This window comes from Rhineura floridana, chromosome 9 (genome assembly GCF_030035675.1).
Source record: "Rhineura floridana isolate rRhiFlo1 chromosome 9, rRhiFlo1.hap2, whole genome shotgun sequence".
Taxonomy (NCBI): Eukaryota; Metazoa; Chordata; class Lepidosauria; order Squamata; family Rhineuridae; genus Rhineura; species Rhineura floridana.
The window spans coordinates 96083418-96099964 of record NC_084488.1 but is presented as its reverse complement, the minus strand read 5'-3'; the positions used below and the strand labels follow the sequence as shown (position 1 = coordinate 96099964).

The window sequence follows — 16547 nt, the reverse complement described above, 5'->3', positions numbered from 1 at the left end:
GAGAGTCTGAGGGCCAATTATAGAGGCCTGGAAGGCCACATTTGGCCCCGAAGCCTGAGGTTCCCTATACCTGGTTTAGTTTCTCATGCCCAAGGAAACTTAGGGTGTGTGTTTCTCAGTCAGGAGTTCCCCTGTGCTAGGCATGGCGAGCCACTTTTGGTATTGAGGAGACTTCTGCAAACATAAAGATTGAACATGGAGGGTCTTCATTGCAACAAAAAAGGGTTTAATCCCATCGGGCATTCCCAAGGTCAGCCTTAACAATATGTTGGGCACCCTAAGGTTACGGCATTTGGCTTTTTCTTTTTAGTTTAATTTGTAGAAAAGGATAGAAGCGCATTAAATTATGCATGGCACAGAGAAAGCGGATAGAGAAAAGTTTTTCTCCCTGTCTCATAAGATTAGAACTTGTGGACATCCAATGAAGCTGAACGTTAGAAGATTCAGGACAGTACTTCTTCACACAGTGCATAGATAACTATGGAATTTACTCCCATAAGAGACAGTAATGGCTAGGGATGGGTGAGAATTTCAATACAGGTTGCATTTTATGCAGAATTTATCAAATTTGCACTTTCCAAATCAGTATGAGAACTGAAACACAGCCATCCTTGGAAATTCGCATTTATTAGAATTTTGTGATGCAGTTTGCCAACTAAACAATATTTACAAAAATACATCTTTGAGTGTGCATAAAAATGAATATATGACTGAAGATAACATGCAGAAATGCATTAGATAATGAGAAATGGCTTGCAAAAATGTGTGCCTTTGTTAAAATTGCTTACAAAAATGTGTTTATTAGGATAAATATGCACTAAAACAGGATTTTCATGAGGATTTTTTTTAAAAAAAATGCAACTTGCTGCAGAAATGGGGAGAACTGAATTTAAGATTGGACAAATTAGAAACTGAGAGAACCAAAATTGAGAGATCTTTCCTTCGCTAGCGATGGCCACCAACTTGGCTGGCTTTAAAAAGGATTTTAAAAATACGCAGAGAATGAAGCTATCAGGAGCTGCTAGCCATGATGGCTATGATCTGTCTCCACAGTTGAAAGCAGGATACTTCTGAATACCAGTTTCTGGAAACTGCAAGATGGGAGAGTGCTGTTGCACTCAAGTCCTGCTTGGAGGCTTCCCATAGGCATCTGGTTGGCCATTGTGAGAACAGGATGCTGGACTACATGGGCCAATGGCCTGATCAAGCAGTCTCTTCTTATCCTCTTTGGATGTCAGCTGTGGTACATGCACAGTATACCTGCAAAACCTCAAAAGAAAGAGGAGGAACTGGTTAACTCCAGCTGTTCGCATTAATACTTTGCAATGAGGAGTCAACTGAAAGGGGGACCTTTTTTTGTCTTCTGAAATGCTTTTACAGAATTGGAATGTGTTGAAGCAGACATTTCTGGAGAAAAGATCATTCAGAAATCTCAAAGGAAAACTAGTTATGCCGAAAGTAGGGAATGAGATGAGATACTTGCATGGCTGGCTCTAGCACTGTCATCTCTGGCTGTGCAGTGAAACCCTTACAGACACTTCTGCTATTGATTGCTTGGTTTTTTTCCTCTCAGATAAAAGAAGATGATAAGGAAAGTAACAGTCAGGAGAAAGGAAACGTGGAAACTGAAACTGAAGATGACACTTACGTAATTATGATGAGCTCAGAATCTCACAGTAATGGCCTTTGTAAGTTTCTGGTATAGAGATTTCCAATATTGCTCTTTTGGATCTTCTCAGTGACTATATAAGTTAATATGTCATAATGCATATATACCCATGGGGAAGAGTTATGGTTTTCTGAACAGCCTTTACCTTAGTTATTTTAGGGCTGTGCACCAGATAGGGCCAAGTCCCAAACCAATTTGGGCCTATTCAGAAGTACTTGGGCATCTGATGAATCAGGTTCAGACAGCCACTGATCACTATGGGTTGGGTTGGATGGCCCAGAACAATCCATACCTGTCAGGGGGTGGCACATCAGGCAAGAAGGAGAGCCAGGCAGGGTGGGAAGAACCCACAAAAAGGCCAAGATCTACCTTGGATCCCTGGCTGTGTCTTCCGTGGAAGGTAGGTCCAGTTGCCTGCCTGCCTGCCACCTCCTCCTGCCATCCACACGATCAATCCCATGATGATTCTGCAGAGTGCAGGTGATGCTCCACAAGTGGCTTTCTTAAAGGAACATTGCTTGCTGAGCATCATCCATGCAGAACTTAGTGGTTGATTCTCCAGGGTGCAGGTGATGCTCTGCAAGTGGCTTGCCTAAAGGAAAGTCAATTGTGGAGCATCACCCACACAGGATCTACCCTTCTGCTCAGCAGCTGTTCAGCAGAAGAGTCCATTCCGCAGGGTGCATAATTGGTATTGATTTGGGGGAGGCAATGCAGCACTTTGCGGAATTGTCCCCCATCTTGGCCGGGAGTGGGAGGAAGGAGATTCAAGGTTTTGTTCTCCTGCTGGCTTCTCCCAGCTATATGTTTAATTAGGGTTTTAAAACCCTAATTAAACATGAGCCCCAACCTGAAACTTATTCAGGACTGGATCCAGCGCAGAGCTAGGGGGTGGTCCCCAGGTCAACCCAGGGTGGATCAGCCTGATGCCCTCCCCAGGATCAGAGCCACAGGGCAGATAGGGACTATGCACAGTCCTAGTTATTTTTAAGGACATTATCTATTTGCCTTTAACACTTTTTCTTCTGCCTATGGACCCACCCTATCTTCTTGTATTCCTGGTGCTTTGCCACTAGCATACTTTGTCCTGAACTGAACATAAGCATCAGGAGTCTACAGTATATACAGAAACTCCAGTGCCTATCTTGAAGATCACAGCTCCTTATTTGTGTCCACTCTATAGAAGGAAGGAACACCAAAATCAGATGAAGCAGGAAAAAGAGGGAAGATTATGAGCATATGATCCCCAGAGATCAGGGCAAATCTATCAATCAGTTAATGGTAGGTGGGGCCACTGGCCATCCACCAGCACCCAATGAGGTGTGACCTGGGGTGAGTTCTGAAGGCCATATAGGGAGGCTGCATTTGGCCCCCTAGCAGGGCCGGCGCCAGGCATGCCAGGGCCCTTAGACACCATCCTTCCCCCCCACATGCATGCATGCTCCACCTACCTACCTTTTCCTTGGTGAATGCTGCTATTCACGCGCATCCCTGCCATCAACCAAGATGGCAGCAGGGGCATTAGCCCTTTGGGGAAACCTCGGCTGCCATCTTGGTTGATGGCAGGCTTGCGCCTGCAGCGCAACCAACATTTACGTCAAGGGAGAGGGAGGTGGGGTGTGCAGGCGGGCATTGTGGGCCTGCACAGCAGTAGGGGGTGCTTGGGAGCTCCCTGTCACAATCTGTGGCAGGGTCGGGAGCTGATGCTGCCACAGATCATGGAAGGGAGCGCTGCCCACCCACCCTTCAGGGGCCCTCAGCCAGGGCCCAACCTGGCCACCCTCTGGTGCCAGCCCTGCCCCTAGCATGAGGTTCCCCACCCCTGTTCTAGAAGATGTTTTGGGTATTTGAGGCTTGGTGGCACCTATTATTTGACAGCCACAGCTGCATTACTGCCAAGACACAGCTGAATAGTTCAAAGTCAGGGAGTTTTCTTGGCTCTCTAGTGAGAAGTTGATGCCAGTCCCTTCTTTGAACTATCCCAGGTTTCTAACTGCCCTGATGCCACTGCCATTGACAAAATAGCTGCCAGGAATTCTATGAGCAGACTTGCCTAATCAGGGATGGGTTCTCTTGCCTCTGGTTCCCCAAGTGCTGTGCCATATAGCCATATAATGTCCCTTGGTTTTCCTGTTGTTGATAATTAGCCAGTCCACTCAAATGAAGTCAGTGCCGAATAGTTGGATCACATCCCAAACCTACCAGCAGATGCCTCCGACATGGGCAGTTCAACTATTAATAGGGATCTGTCCATTTCAGCTCCCTCCTTTTCTCATTTTTTCAGTTCATTTCTCCACATTTCTGCAGCAATTTGTGATTTTTTAAAAAAAATCCTCATGAAAATTCTTCAGCATTTTAGTGCAAATATCTCCTAATAAACATATTTTATATGCAGTTTTGTACACATTTTTGCAAGCAATTTACCCTTATATAATGCATTTTGTATGTTATTTTCACACATATATTCATTTTTATGCACACTTTCCCCTAATATATGCATTTTTGTGGATATTGTTTGATTTGAGAACCAAACCAAACTATATTGCAAAATTCAGATAAGTGTGAATTTTGAAAGATGACTGTGTTTTGGTTCTCATATCATTTTGGAAAATATGAATTTGATAGAATCACCTTTAAACACTAACTGAATCAAATTTCTCCCCATTTCTATCTACCAATGGGCTAGATCACTGTTAAATGCAGCTGCACACAAATACAATGCACAAGGAGTATAATTTACAGGACCACCCAAATATGGAAGCAATTTGCCTATAGGCCCTCCCTTCCTCACCACCCTGGATGGGTTCATCCTTTGTACATTATGTGTGTTCACTAAGACACCAAGTCTTCACACAACCCATAAAATACCATATTTGGAGTGGTTCAGAAACTTCTCCTCCTCAGTAGAACATTATTTATTCCATTTAAAAAATGTCAAATGATAAACTGGCAAGCCACAGTCTATTAAAAAAATTACCCCAAACAGCTGGATATGTTATAGCTTGCTTGGCTCAGCCCTATGTGCTGTGCTGCATTCAAAATCATGCACTTTCCGCTGGGAGGGGCAAGGGGGAGGGGGACACAGTTCTGGGTTTTCACCTTGGAGGAAGCCTAACATTATCACATGCATGGATGTGTTGCATAGCAAAGTTACAAAATCTAATGAAAACCTCCACCATTAATTTAATAAATATTTTAGATGTTCTTTCACTGGTGTTATACATGTGACAGCTTTTCACTGTATTAGTTCATGAAAGTTTCATAAGCAGTGCTGCTGTTATTTCGGTGGAAATCTGTGAAATATGAAATGCTTCCAGGTGGCATATTTTTAAATGAAATAATGATAATATATCCTCCCAACGTTAGCAGCCAGTCCAAGAGCAAGACAACAGCCTAGAGCCTGTTGGAAAATCCAGAAGGATGTAGGAATGGTCAATGGAGATGAACAGGAAAGAGTGCCTAAGAAAGAAGAAACAGAAAAAGAAAATAAATCAGGAGGAAATCCACATTGCTCAGATGGCAATGATGAGAGCTTATATGCTAACATACCTGAGAAGACTCCTGAAGGCTCCAGAGATGTGGTCTACTCTCAGAGGCCACCTTTGCCACCTCGAACCCCATCTACAACCACAAGACAGGATGAGCTTTTCTACTTATCCCCAGGTACAGAGTCATGAAAGAAAACAAAATGTTTACAATATTTATTTACTTAAAAGATTTGACACAGCATCACATAGCATACTGCCTATGCTGGTGATGGGAACAGACAAGCACCAGCATCTGACACCAGTGTGAAAAGACCTGACCTGCACTGGCTTCCCATCTCCTACTGGGCCAGGTTCAAAGTTATACTAGTGAACAAAGCCCTGAACAATTTAGGCCCAGGATACCATAAGGACCACCTTATCTTGTGTGCCCTAAATTGATCACTGAGATCATCTGGGTGAGCACTATTCGTGGTCCCCCATGGATCAGAAACATGACTCATGTCAGCGAGAAATCATGCTTCCAATGTAGTGGGCCAAACTCTATGGGACTACCTCCCATTATAAATCAGACAGACACTGTCCTTGCTATTGTTCAGATATTGAGTTTAAATGGTTTTATTTCAGAAGCAGTGCTTGGAAAAGTTACTTTTTTGAACTACAACTCCCATCAGCCCAATCCAGTGGCCATACTGGCTGGGACTGATGGGAGTGGTAGTTCAAAAAAGTAACTGTTCCAAGCTCTGTTCAGAAGATATATCCACCATGAATGTTGATACAATATTCTACTGTTTTAGTCTACGTTTTTGTATAATTTTTATATGTTATACATATTTTTTCCTGCTAGCTGCTTTGAGACATACTGTATGTTGAAAAGTGGGGTATAAATATCTTGAATAAATAAATAAGCCTTCTTTGTAGTAGCTCCCTGTTTATAGATTGTTCTCACCAAGGAGCCATCTTTGACTGGGCTTTCAGCACATTACTGCCAGTGGGGTCCCCCAATACCAACCTGGGCACTGTGTATAGCACAGTAATTTTAGGACAGGGGTGAGGAAGCTGTGGCCTTCCAGATGTTTTTGGACTCCCTCTCCCATCAGTCCCAGACACCATAGCCAATGGTTTGGGATGATGCATCTTAGAGTCCTGCAATATCTGGAGGGTCCCCGGGTCCCCAGCCCTGTTTTAGAAAATATCATCTGAACCAGTCCAGTACCCTCATCGACAACAGTTCCTAATATTCTTTGGGTCAAAGCCATGGCAGTTAACCTCTGTTAAACCAACATAACTATGTAGTGTAGAAATGCTCAAAGTGTTGCAACAAAGGTAATGCTTTTTTTAATCTGCTGGAAAATAAAGAGAAGAGTTATGCCGCACATGATCAAGATTTCACTCTCTTGCAAAATGGTCCACATCTGAGTGCAAATCAACTTTTGCGTGACTATGCCCTTGAAATACCACTGTTCCCACAAGAGCAGCTGACAGAAGTGAGGAAGGGATCAAAAGATTTATTGGAAAGGGTTTGGCATGGCTTGTTGGCCTGCCAAACTGGCACATGGCTATGCCACGCATGAATAATTCTATTGCATCACGAACGTGTCTGTAAGCAGGCCGACATGCATGCTGACTCCAGGCGGTGCCAGTTAATATCCCGGGGATGAAGCAGAATCCTTCTGAAGCGCTTTCTGTATGAATCTTTCAGTTTAATTGTGCTGTGTTTCCGTGAAGCATTAGGTTGGTTTCATCTTTGGGAAGGGAACGATCGTTTCTTTTTCAAAGAGAAACTGTAATGAGTCATCCCTTCAGATTCTGTAGAGAGTCGTTTATTGCAGGTACTGCGGAAGAATAGCTAAAAAGCAATCTGGAATCAAATCCCCCCCTTCCGGAGTCAGGTTCATTTGCCAGTGGCATGAGTGCCCCCTACTGAAGTTGGAAGATCAGAAAGCTCACATAGTAGGATAACAACAACAACAGTTATATGGGAAGAGTGTCTTCCTTGTTTTTCTCTAATGTAGTATGTGTGTGTGTGTCCTAAAATGTTGCTCTTTATTAATTGCCATTAAAGAAATGTCCCTGACTGTACGTGTGTCCATGCACTGCATTCAGGGAGTGTACCATCTGCATACCTGTATACTCATATAGTTGAACTGAACACTCACACAGTAATACACATGTAATGTTCAATGGGTGTACACTATCTGTGCCTGTGTTCTGTGTACAGTTCCGGTTGCCTCACCTAAAAGAAAGGCATTGCAGAGTTGGAAAGATCCAGAAAAGGGCACGCAGTATGATCAAGGGAGGAAAGGTTGCAGCATCTGGGACTTTTTAGTTTAGAGAAAAGGCAAGTAAGAGGTGGCATGACAGAAGTGTATAAAATTATGCATGGCATAGAAAAAGTGGACAGAGATAAGTTTTTTTCTCCTTTTCTCATAACACTATTGTGTTACACTCTTTCACACAAACACTTGTATATGTGAAGAGACAGCTTGTATCTGTGTTTAGTGTAACATCCGGACAACCCTCATGTGTATGGAGTAAATAATGCATTTCTTTTAATACATATATAGTAGCCATTTCTAAAACAGCCTTCCCATAGAATTAATAGCCAGGTGTCTTGTGGCACTGAGGAAAACAATGAGATATGTTGCAGAGTTGATTCTAGCATCTCCTGAAAAGAGATGAAAGCTGACAGGGAACTTATATCACTTGTTCCAAGAGATGGGTAACTTGCTATTGCTTTTCTCAAATGAATTGCTCAAAAGGACTTAACAGGCATTGCCTCACAAAGCTGCAATTCCCGGATTGGTTTAACTATCAATCCCTTTTCCCAGGGAACTCTGGGAATTGTACCTCCTAACAACTCTCAGTACCCTTAACAAAGGACAGCTCCTAGGATTCTTTGGGGGATGCCATGACTGCTTAAAGTGGTATGATACTGCTTAAAATATATAGTGCAGGTGGGGCCTAGGATACCTCTATTCTTAGCCAGGCTCCAGGTTGCTGCCCTTTTCCCTGCCTTTTAAAAAAACATGTTATTTACTTTGCTTAATGGGTAGCTGGGTGCACTGCAAAGCACAGCCCTGATAGGGCCCCAGACACCTGCAATCTTAATCACCCAGAGGCCTCCATACATATAAATTACAATATGCAAATTTGTGTGCACCATATCCTTTAAGTACCGGGCAACAGCCATGTTTTCAGGCACTGTCTAATATCTTTACCACTTTTTGATATTAAAATTAGACACACACCTCTCCAGATTATAGAATTACACAGAGCCCATAATGTTGTGGGTTCTTTGGGGTTTTTTCAGCATTACATAGCATTTTACAAGAGTTCATTTCAATGAATATGTATTGTTTTTAAAAACCGATTTTGTCTCTAATAGAAACAGCAGATGATTGTGGTATTAAGGGAATAAATGTGGACTTGAGCCATTAAATTTGGAAGGGTTTCTTTGCACGAAATCTGCAAAGATTTTTACAGAGGTTTATATTAGCAGGTTTATGCCGATGTTTTTGTTCACCTCAGAAACCCAGGAATCTAGATAATGATGGTGTCATTGCATGTGTTCTGCAGCATGGGAAACAGTGAAAGACCAAAATAAAACCAGTGTGATACATGAAGAGGAGAGAAAAGAAGGTGTATCTGAGAAAGCAGAAGAGGAAGATCCATACTGTTCTGCACTGCTGGATGATGGTGTGTACGATATGATTTTTGATAATGAAACCAAAGAGCGGAAGCAAGGCAGGAGATCCTTCATTATGAACCGCCCTCCAGCACCCGCACCTCGTCCTTTGTCCATCTCTACAAAAGAGGAGAGCACTCCTTACATAGCACAAGGTAACATTTGTTTAGCATTCAGTTTTCAGAAAGTTCCCTTAATGCCCAATGAATATGAATTGGAAATATATATTGTAACATCAGTCCAATATTCTTCATACATTCATGTTTGGCAATGCTTTTCTCAGACAACACGTAGCAGACTAAATATTCTGGTTTTGATAGTTAGTTAGGACAGTAAGCCAAACAATAAAAGTTTAGTGGTGTGCTGAAACCCATCTTCCAACTTCACAAAACTTTTCTTCCCCTGTGAAAGAGGCTTCCATTTTTCGGCTTCTTTGTTGGGGCACTTTAGAATTTCAGTGGCTGTGAGGTAAGGATGAACAAATATGTCCATGTCAGTTTCTCTGTTTCTCATTTTTCCAGTCTTAATTTCAGTTCTCCACACTTCTACATCAGCTTGCAATTTGTTTGTTTTTTAAAAAAAGTCCTCATGAAATTTCATCTGCATTTTAGTGTGATTTTTTCCTAATATACACATTTTGTGTGCAATTATGCCTAATATAGACATTTTTGCAAAGCAATTCCTTCTAACATAATGCTTTTTTGTATGTTGCTTTCAGTAATATGTGCATTTATATGCAAAGCAGTTTCTCCTAGAATGTGCATTTTTGTACACATTACTCGACTAGAGAAGTCTGGATTTTGAAGGATAATTGTTTTTCGGTTTGTGTATTGTTTTGGAAAGTGTGAATTAGACAATGCAAATTGAATTGAATTTTTTTCCCAACCCTAGTGTGGGGTTTTTTTTAGTTCCGCTTATTGTTGCAATATGGCTGAGAGTGGTGTGTGTGTTTTTTTCTTTCTGGTAAATATTTCTCCAGCATTCTGGGGCTTCCACAGCTGCCTGTGTTTCCTGTTCTGAAAAAGGCCCATGGAAGGAGTTACCTCATGACATCTTCCCCAGAGCTTTAACTGAAGCACAGGAAGTTGGGAATGCTGGTTCCCGACCACCCTAGATTGCTGGGGTCACTGGCTATGTTTTAAGGGAAGTCCTTTTTACCTTTTGAACAAAATAAATCCACTCTGATGTCTTTAGAAGTAAAAAGACTTCACTTAAAAAGCATCAGCTGTCAGAAACACAGAAAGATTCCCCACCTTCCCATATTTAGAAGAAAGCCTCAGCTGAGGATATTGTGATTTTTTATGAAACATGAGCACCCACAAAAGTTGCAGAGTGTAGACTGCTGGAGAGATGATTTGTAGAATGAAAGAAAGAACACCAATAAACACCCCTTGGGCACCTCGCATGCAGCAAAAACTCATACCTCACGCATAAGAACGTCACCAAAGTTTTCTCTCCCCTTTAATAACTGTTGGATGCAATTGCTTTTCTCCTTAATTGTTGGAGGATGGTTTAAAAAACAACAGGAAATTTTTTAGCAGAGTAAGTTACATCTGGTGATAGAACCACACAAATAGTCTCCAAGTATTGTTTTGATGCGGAAGTCATTGGATGCACTTCTGGGGCACTTTATAGGGAGGTTGGCCTGTTTCTCAAAGGCCCTGTAAAATAGGGCATGGCTTACATGCAAAAAAAATGCCAGATTCAGTTCCTGGCAGCATCTTGTCAGGCCTTGGTCAAGCTGCAAGATTGGCTGGAGCTTTAGGGTCTGGTTCTGGCACCATCAGATAAGGAGCAGAGGGCCACATGGATGACATGGAAAATTCAGGCTCCTGGTCAGGTTCTAGAGTAAAGAAGGAAAAAACCAAGCCTGGAACAATAATTATATACAGCCATAAAGGCCTCTCTATTGGCTCCTCAGATCACCTGGTCAAGCTGGGTTGAGGCCAAAAAAGGGAGGGGAAAAATCTCAAAATGCTGTAGGAAAATGTATTACTTAGACAAGCCCAACATGTTGTGGTTTTTACTGTATTGGGCCTTTATCACGGGGCTACAAAAAAACACTACAACACAATTACATAATCGTAAATGTCAACAAAGAATACACAATTAAAATACAATTATTTCATGCAGAAATGTTTGTTTGTTGCTACTTACATGAAATTAAAACTGTCTGTAGGGATCTCTAGTAGCAAAAATGTTTTAAGTCTTTAGTAATGAATGCAGAGCACATTTTGTTATCTAACTGGGTTGGAGGACAGCAGTACTGACTCTCTGGCCACCAAGTGGGCCTTCTTATTGTTGCCTCCCAGTTTGTGGGATGCTCTCCCAAGAGAAGCATTCCTGGCACCATCATTAACTGTTTTTAGACACCGGGCAAAAACGTTTTTACTCAGCCAGGCTTTTGGCCTTTTATTTGGAGGGTACTTAGGTAAGTTTGTGTCTTCTGCTGCTGCTCATCTTTTTAGTAGGGTGGGTTGAGCTGGATCTAACCTTCAATATATATTATGGATGAGCACTTTAGTTTCTTCTTTTCTTTTTCTTCTTATACTTGATCTTAATGTTTGCTTTTATATTTTAAGTTGCTTTGAGTCACTCTTCTGAAAAAAGCGACAAATAAAACAATAGCAGCTTTATACCTAGCGTTGCTCAGGAATTCTAAGAAACACAAAAAATCAGTGCAGTTTTGAAAGGTGCAGTCCACCATCTCGATTCAAAATGTCACCCAACTGCATCCAAACATTGACCAAAACTTGCTCCTTAATCTCAGGAGCCATCATTCAAAATTTGGTTAAGATCATTGCAGTTTTGAAAGGTTCAGTCCCCCCTCTTGATTCAAACAGCTTTCCAGTACATACAGTATGTATAGATGAGTAGAAGTAGCAGTAGTGATGCAGCTCAACAGGATTAGTCCAATAATTTTCTCTCTCTGAGAAATGCTCCAGTGGCACAGGGATTAAGGCCCTTGGACCTTGCTAGCAAAGGCCTCTGGTTTGATGCCCCTTACATGTCTTACACACCTCCAGTTAAAGAATCTCAGATAGTAGGACTTTTAAACACCTCTGCTTGGGACCCTGGAGAGCCCTACCAATCATCATAGATAATCCTGAGCGATAGGGACCAGTGGTCTGACTCAGTATAACAAACAGCAACAACAGCACACAGTGGGACCCTGTTGAGTTGGAGGGCTTTCTAGCAGGGCCAACCCTACTATTAGTCCAAGGTTAGGGAACCTCTGGCCCTCCAGATGTTGTTGGACTACAGCTCCCATTGTCCTAGACCTTTGGCCATGATGGCCAAGACTGATGGAAGCTGGAGCCCAACAACATCTGAAGGACCCTAGGTTCCCCAGCCCTACATTAGGCAGAATGAGGCAGCCACCTCAAGGGGCAAATGCTGACGGGGGAGCGGTGACTCATGATAAGATATTGGAGAACAGATCTGTGTGTCCCATTTGGTTTGCCCTGCCCCCTAAGTTAGTCCACTGCCTTCAGGTGCAATGAAGGATAGTGTCCTCTCGCCAATGTTGAAGTGAGATTCAGCTGCCAGTCTGGTTGTCTCTGTATGTGGAATGGGGGCACCTTCTTTCCTTTGCCTCAGGGCTAACCCTGCTTTCTAAACCTATCAGGAATCTACCCATAAAGCAGGGTACCCAGTGCTAGAATCTAGGCATGGAAGTACTGCTGTGGTGATCCTGCCCTTGAGAAAAGAAGAAATGGAAACCAGCAAGTTGAATCATGTTGCTCATTTAAATAATAAAAAAGAAATGTCCTGTGAGTACTTCTAATGTAGTTACATCAGTTTTATACCAGTTTAACTGTCACGATAGAGAGCCAGTGTGGTGTAGTGGTTAAGGTATTGGACTATGACCTTGGGAGACCAGGGTTCAAATCCCCACACAGCCATGAAACTCACTGGGTGACCTTGGGCCAGTCACTGCCTCTCACCCTCATGAAAACCCTATTCATAGGGTCGCCATAAGTCGGAATTGACTTGAAGGCAGTACATTTACATTTTTAACTGTCACAATATGGTGCCATGGGCACCATATAAGCAGTGTTAAGAATAATTTTTTGAGATGCCTAGCTCACTTAAGGAACTCTACTTCCCAAGGCCCTTGGGAGAATGCTTGTTTGTAGTGAAAGCATATATAGATGATCTGTAGTGTAAGCCAATTCTCATTTAACAAGGAGGCAACTGTGAATCTAGGGGGAGGGATGGTTATCTCTTGGCTATCATTTATGCAAAAATTACCTAGCAAAATGTAATGCAGAGCTGAAGACTGAATGTCTCAGTTCAGGGAATGGGGTAAGCTGAGATTGGCCTTCCCAGACCTGGTGCCTTCCAGATATTTTGGACTACAACTCCCATCAGCCCCAGCCTGCAAGGCTACCCACAACTTTGTGAGAGGGGGGGGGGATTCTGAAATTTTTATTTGCAATAATATCTGGAACATGTTGCAAAACATTTTGTCCCCTCGGTAAAGAGTGGAATGACTCTCCTACTCCATTATGCCTCCCCCTGCCCTCGGTCATTGTACAATTTATACCAGGATAAATATTCTGCAATACAGGGAAATTTCATCAAGATGAAGCCATGCAGTAATGCCAAATGGCTCTATGTCCAGATGGTGTGCACTCTCAGTGTGCTTCCTTCCCATTCCTTGGGTTTTTAATATTCTTCCTCAGGTTATTTCAATGTGCTTCCAATTACCCAATGTCAGAATAACTGTTAAATAAATGCATGAGAGCATTTTGTTTCCTAGCACATAGTGAAAGGTTTGTGCTCATTACTGGCACAGGATCATCAGCCTTGGAGACTGAAGTTAGTACAGCTTAACCACAGAGACAGATGCAGTTTTGCTTGCAGTGATCTGCCATGTCATTCAGCTCTGACCGTAGAGAATTGCCTTGGGCCTGTGGAGATACTTCCGTCTCTGTGCTTGGTGACTCATTGGCATTCCTGGGTAAGATTGCCAGTGAGGAAGCCTGCCAACTGCGCTCAGTGCTTTTTTAACCCCCTCCCCCTTTGATCACACACACTTTCCAGTAGGCAACATTATTTATGACAAAAAACTTATTGGTTTCAGTGGGATATGCACTACAATCCTATGTATGTTTACTCAGAAGTAAGTTCCACTATGGTCAATAGAAAGAGAGCTTTTTTCAAGTAACTGCACATAATTGCAACCTCAATGCAACACTGATGATAATCTCCCAACATCTTTCTTTTTAAATTATATTTGGCAAAGTAGCCATGGGGAGGGCTAACCCTTTCCACACCACTGTGGTAATTCTTCAGTGCAAATCACTCAACATCATCACACCAGAGCTTCTGTTAGACAATGAAAAATAGATGCCCAATACTGATGCCTGTATGCAGGCCCACAGTCATTGGTCAGCCAAGTCCAGCACTGACTGAGGGCCCCAGTGGCTCAGAATGGCCTCGACCAGCTGTGCTATCACATAATGCCCATCTCACAGGCCCCAGGATGGCTGGATGGCCAGGTGGTACTGTTGCTTTTGAATGGGAGCCAAGCTTGACTTCCATCAATGGTGGATACCAAGCTTAACTCCCAAACATGGCGGCCACCCTCCACTCCACTCCACTCCCTGGGCCTGCCTTCTTCCTTTCCCAGGTAGAGCTAAAACCTTGAGTGAGGTGATACATAAGAGATGAAAGGAGGAAAGGAGGGGTCACATTGTGCAAGAATGGTTTCGTAGCAGATGTAACCATATCGTTAAAATTTCTGCAGTATTAAAATAAGTAGTAAAAAGAAGCAAATTCCTCATTTGAATAAGTTAACCCAGTTTATGAGTTCATCTTCACCAGCTAATTCATTGGCATTCAGCTTCGGTTTTTGGGATGCAATGTCTTTCAGGGCCACATCTCTTAACCTTCCACCCACTAGCCCGAGTTCTTGCTAGAACTGCAGTTTTATTTTGATGGTCTGATATCAGGCACATTTTCATTCAAGGCACAATTTCCCCTAATGTTGTTTCATTCACATCAAGTGTTTCCTTCAAGTCAACAAGACTGGTATAATGCCATCAATGATATTTGAGGGCTTTTGTCATAACAGGTGGTGCTTCCAATGGAGCAAATCAGTCTTTTGCTGTCTCAACATCCTACATTGGGTAGTTAAAGCAGATAAAATAAGATCAGAGAGAATGAACTGAATTCACCAAAGTTAATGTTTCTGAATGTAGCCTCAATAGCTCTTTCCTGCTTTGGTTTACTGTATTATCTGAAATCATCTCATAAATGTCCCTTTTCAAGATGTCACTCCCAAGGCAATTATTAATGTCTTCTGCACAGAATCAGTATATGATCATCACTCTCATTAAGAAAGCAGGTGTCTTAAATACAGGTGCACAGGGGATCATATAAGTCCAGCAGGAATCCTATGCTTGCTGGCATAACATTACAATTTTTAAAACTTCTGTTGGAGTCCCATAGAAAGTCCCAGATGACTGCCTGCACTTGCTTCCACAGCCATCAGAACATAGGAAGCTGCCTTATAGCAAGTCAGACTATTGTATGTATTGTATTGTATGTAGCTCAGTATTGTCAACACTGTCTGGCAGCAGCTCTCCAGGATTCTAGATGGGGTTCTCTCCCAATCTGACCTAGAGATGCCAGCAATTGAACTCAAGACCTTCTCTGTGCAAAGCAGATGCTCTATTCCTGAGCTACACCCCTTCCCTAAAGAAGAAAATCATTGTTACTAACCCTACAGCCAATCACAGCACACCAACAGGGATATATAAGCTTCAGCCTTGGAACCCAGACATTGTATTTGAAGTCAAGCAGCATGGGTCTATATCTAGGGATGTTGTCATAATTCAAATTAGGGAGATGAAAACAGTGAGCACCTCTGTTCAGCTGCTTGCTTACAGTTTGGGGGCAAGCAGGACACAGCTTGCAGACTCTTGTCTCAAAACTGATGCCAGACAGATGCCAGCTTCCCCATCCCATGAGAAAGGAAGGAGAAAAGTAGGAGAAATGGATGTTCCAGATGTCCCAGCTGAACATGCTTCTAAGCCAGCGATGGAACTGGGACTATGAGTCCCATCATTCCCTGTGGGGAAATGGCACTACTTATATTATTGTCCCACAGGGTGATGGGACAGGTAGTCCCATCACCTTTGGCACAAAAACACCACAGCAGGGCTCTGAGAGAGCCTGCAGCTATTTCAGCTATTGGGAGAAGAGAAATGGAGGTGGTGGTGGGCACTTCAAGTGCTCATGAGCCTTTTCTGAGCACACACACCAGATGCTTGCAAAAGCACAACTCCTTTTCTGGTCCGGCATTGGGATGCTCATGCTAGAGACAGACAAATCTGTCAGTTTCACTTTCTCTCTCTTTATAATTTTTCTGGTCAAAATTTCAACATTTCTGCATCAATTCCCTATTATTTTTAATGTCTTTACAAAAATCTATCAGCATTTTTACACAATTTTAAACTCTACACAATTTTGTTTGCAGTTTTGCCTCATATACATATTTGTGCAAGCAATTTTCCCTAATACAATGCATTTTGTGTGTATTTTTATGCACAATTTCCTGTATTATACATTTTCATATACATAATATGATGGGAGAACTGCAGCACAAAATTCAGAGAAGTAGGAATTTTGAAGGTTGGCTGCAATTCAGTTCATGTATTGCTCTGGGAAGTGTAAATTAGGTAGGGTTATACTA

The 16547-nt window shown here is 42.4% G+C and overlaps 1 protein-coding gene across 1 annotated transcript in view; it reads left to right on the top strand.

Annotated features, from left to right (window-relative positions):
* BANK1 (B cell scaffold protein with ankyrin repeats 1) overlaps positions 1–16547 on the top strand; it is a 292948-nt gene that overhangs the window by 244233 nt on the left and 32168 nt on the right. The window contains exons 9-11 of the mRNA XM_061585556.1: positions 1574–1688; positions 5036–5332; positions 8734–8997. Coding sequence (XP_061441540.1) covers positions 1574–1688; positions 5036–5332; positions 8734–8997 — 676 coding nt within the window. The remainder of the gene's footprint in view (positions 1–1573; positions 1689–5035; positions 5333–8733; positions 8998–16547) is intronic.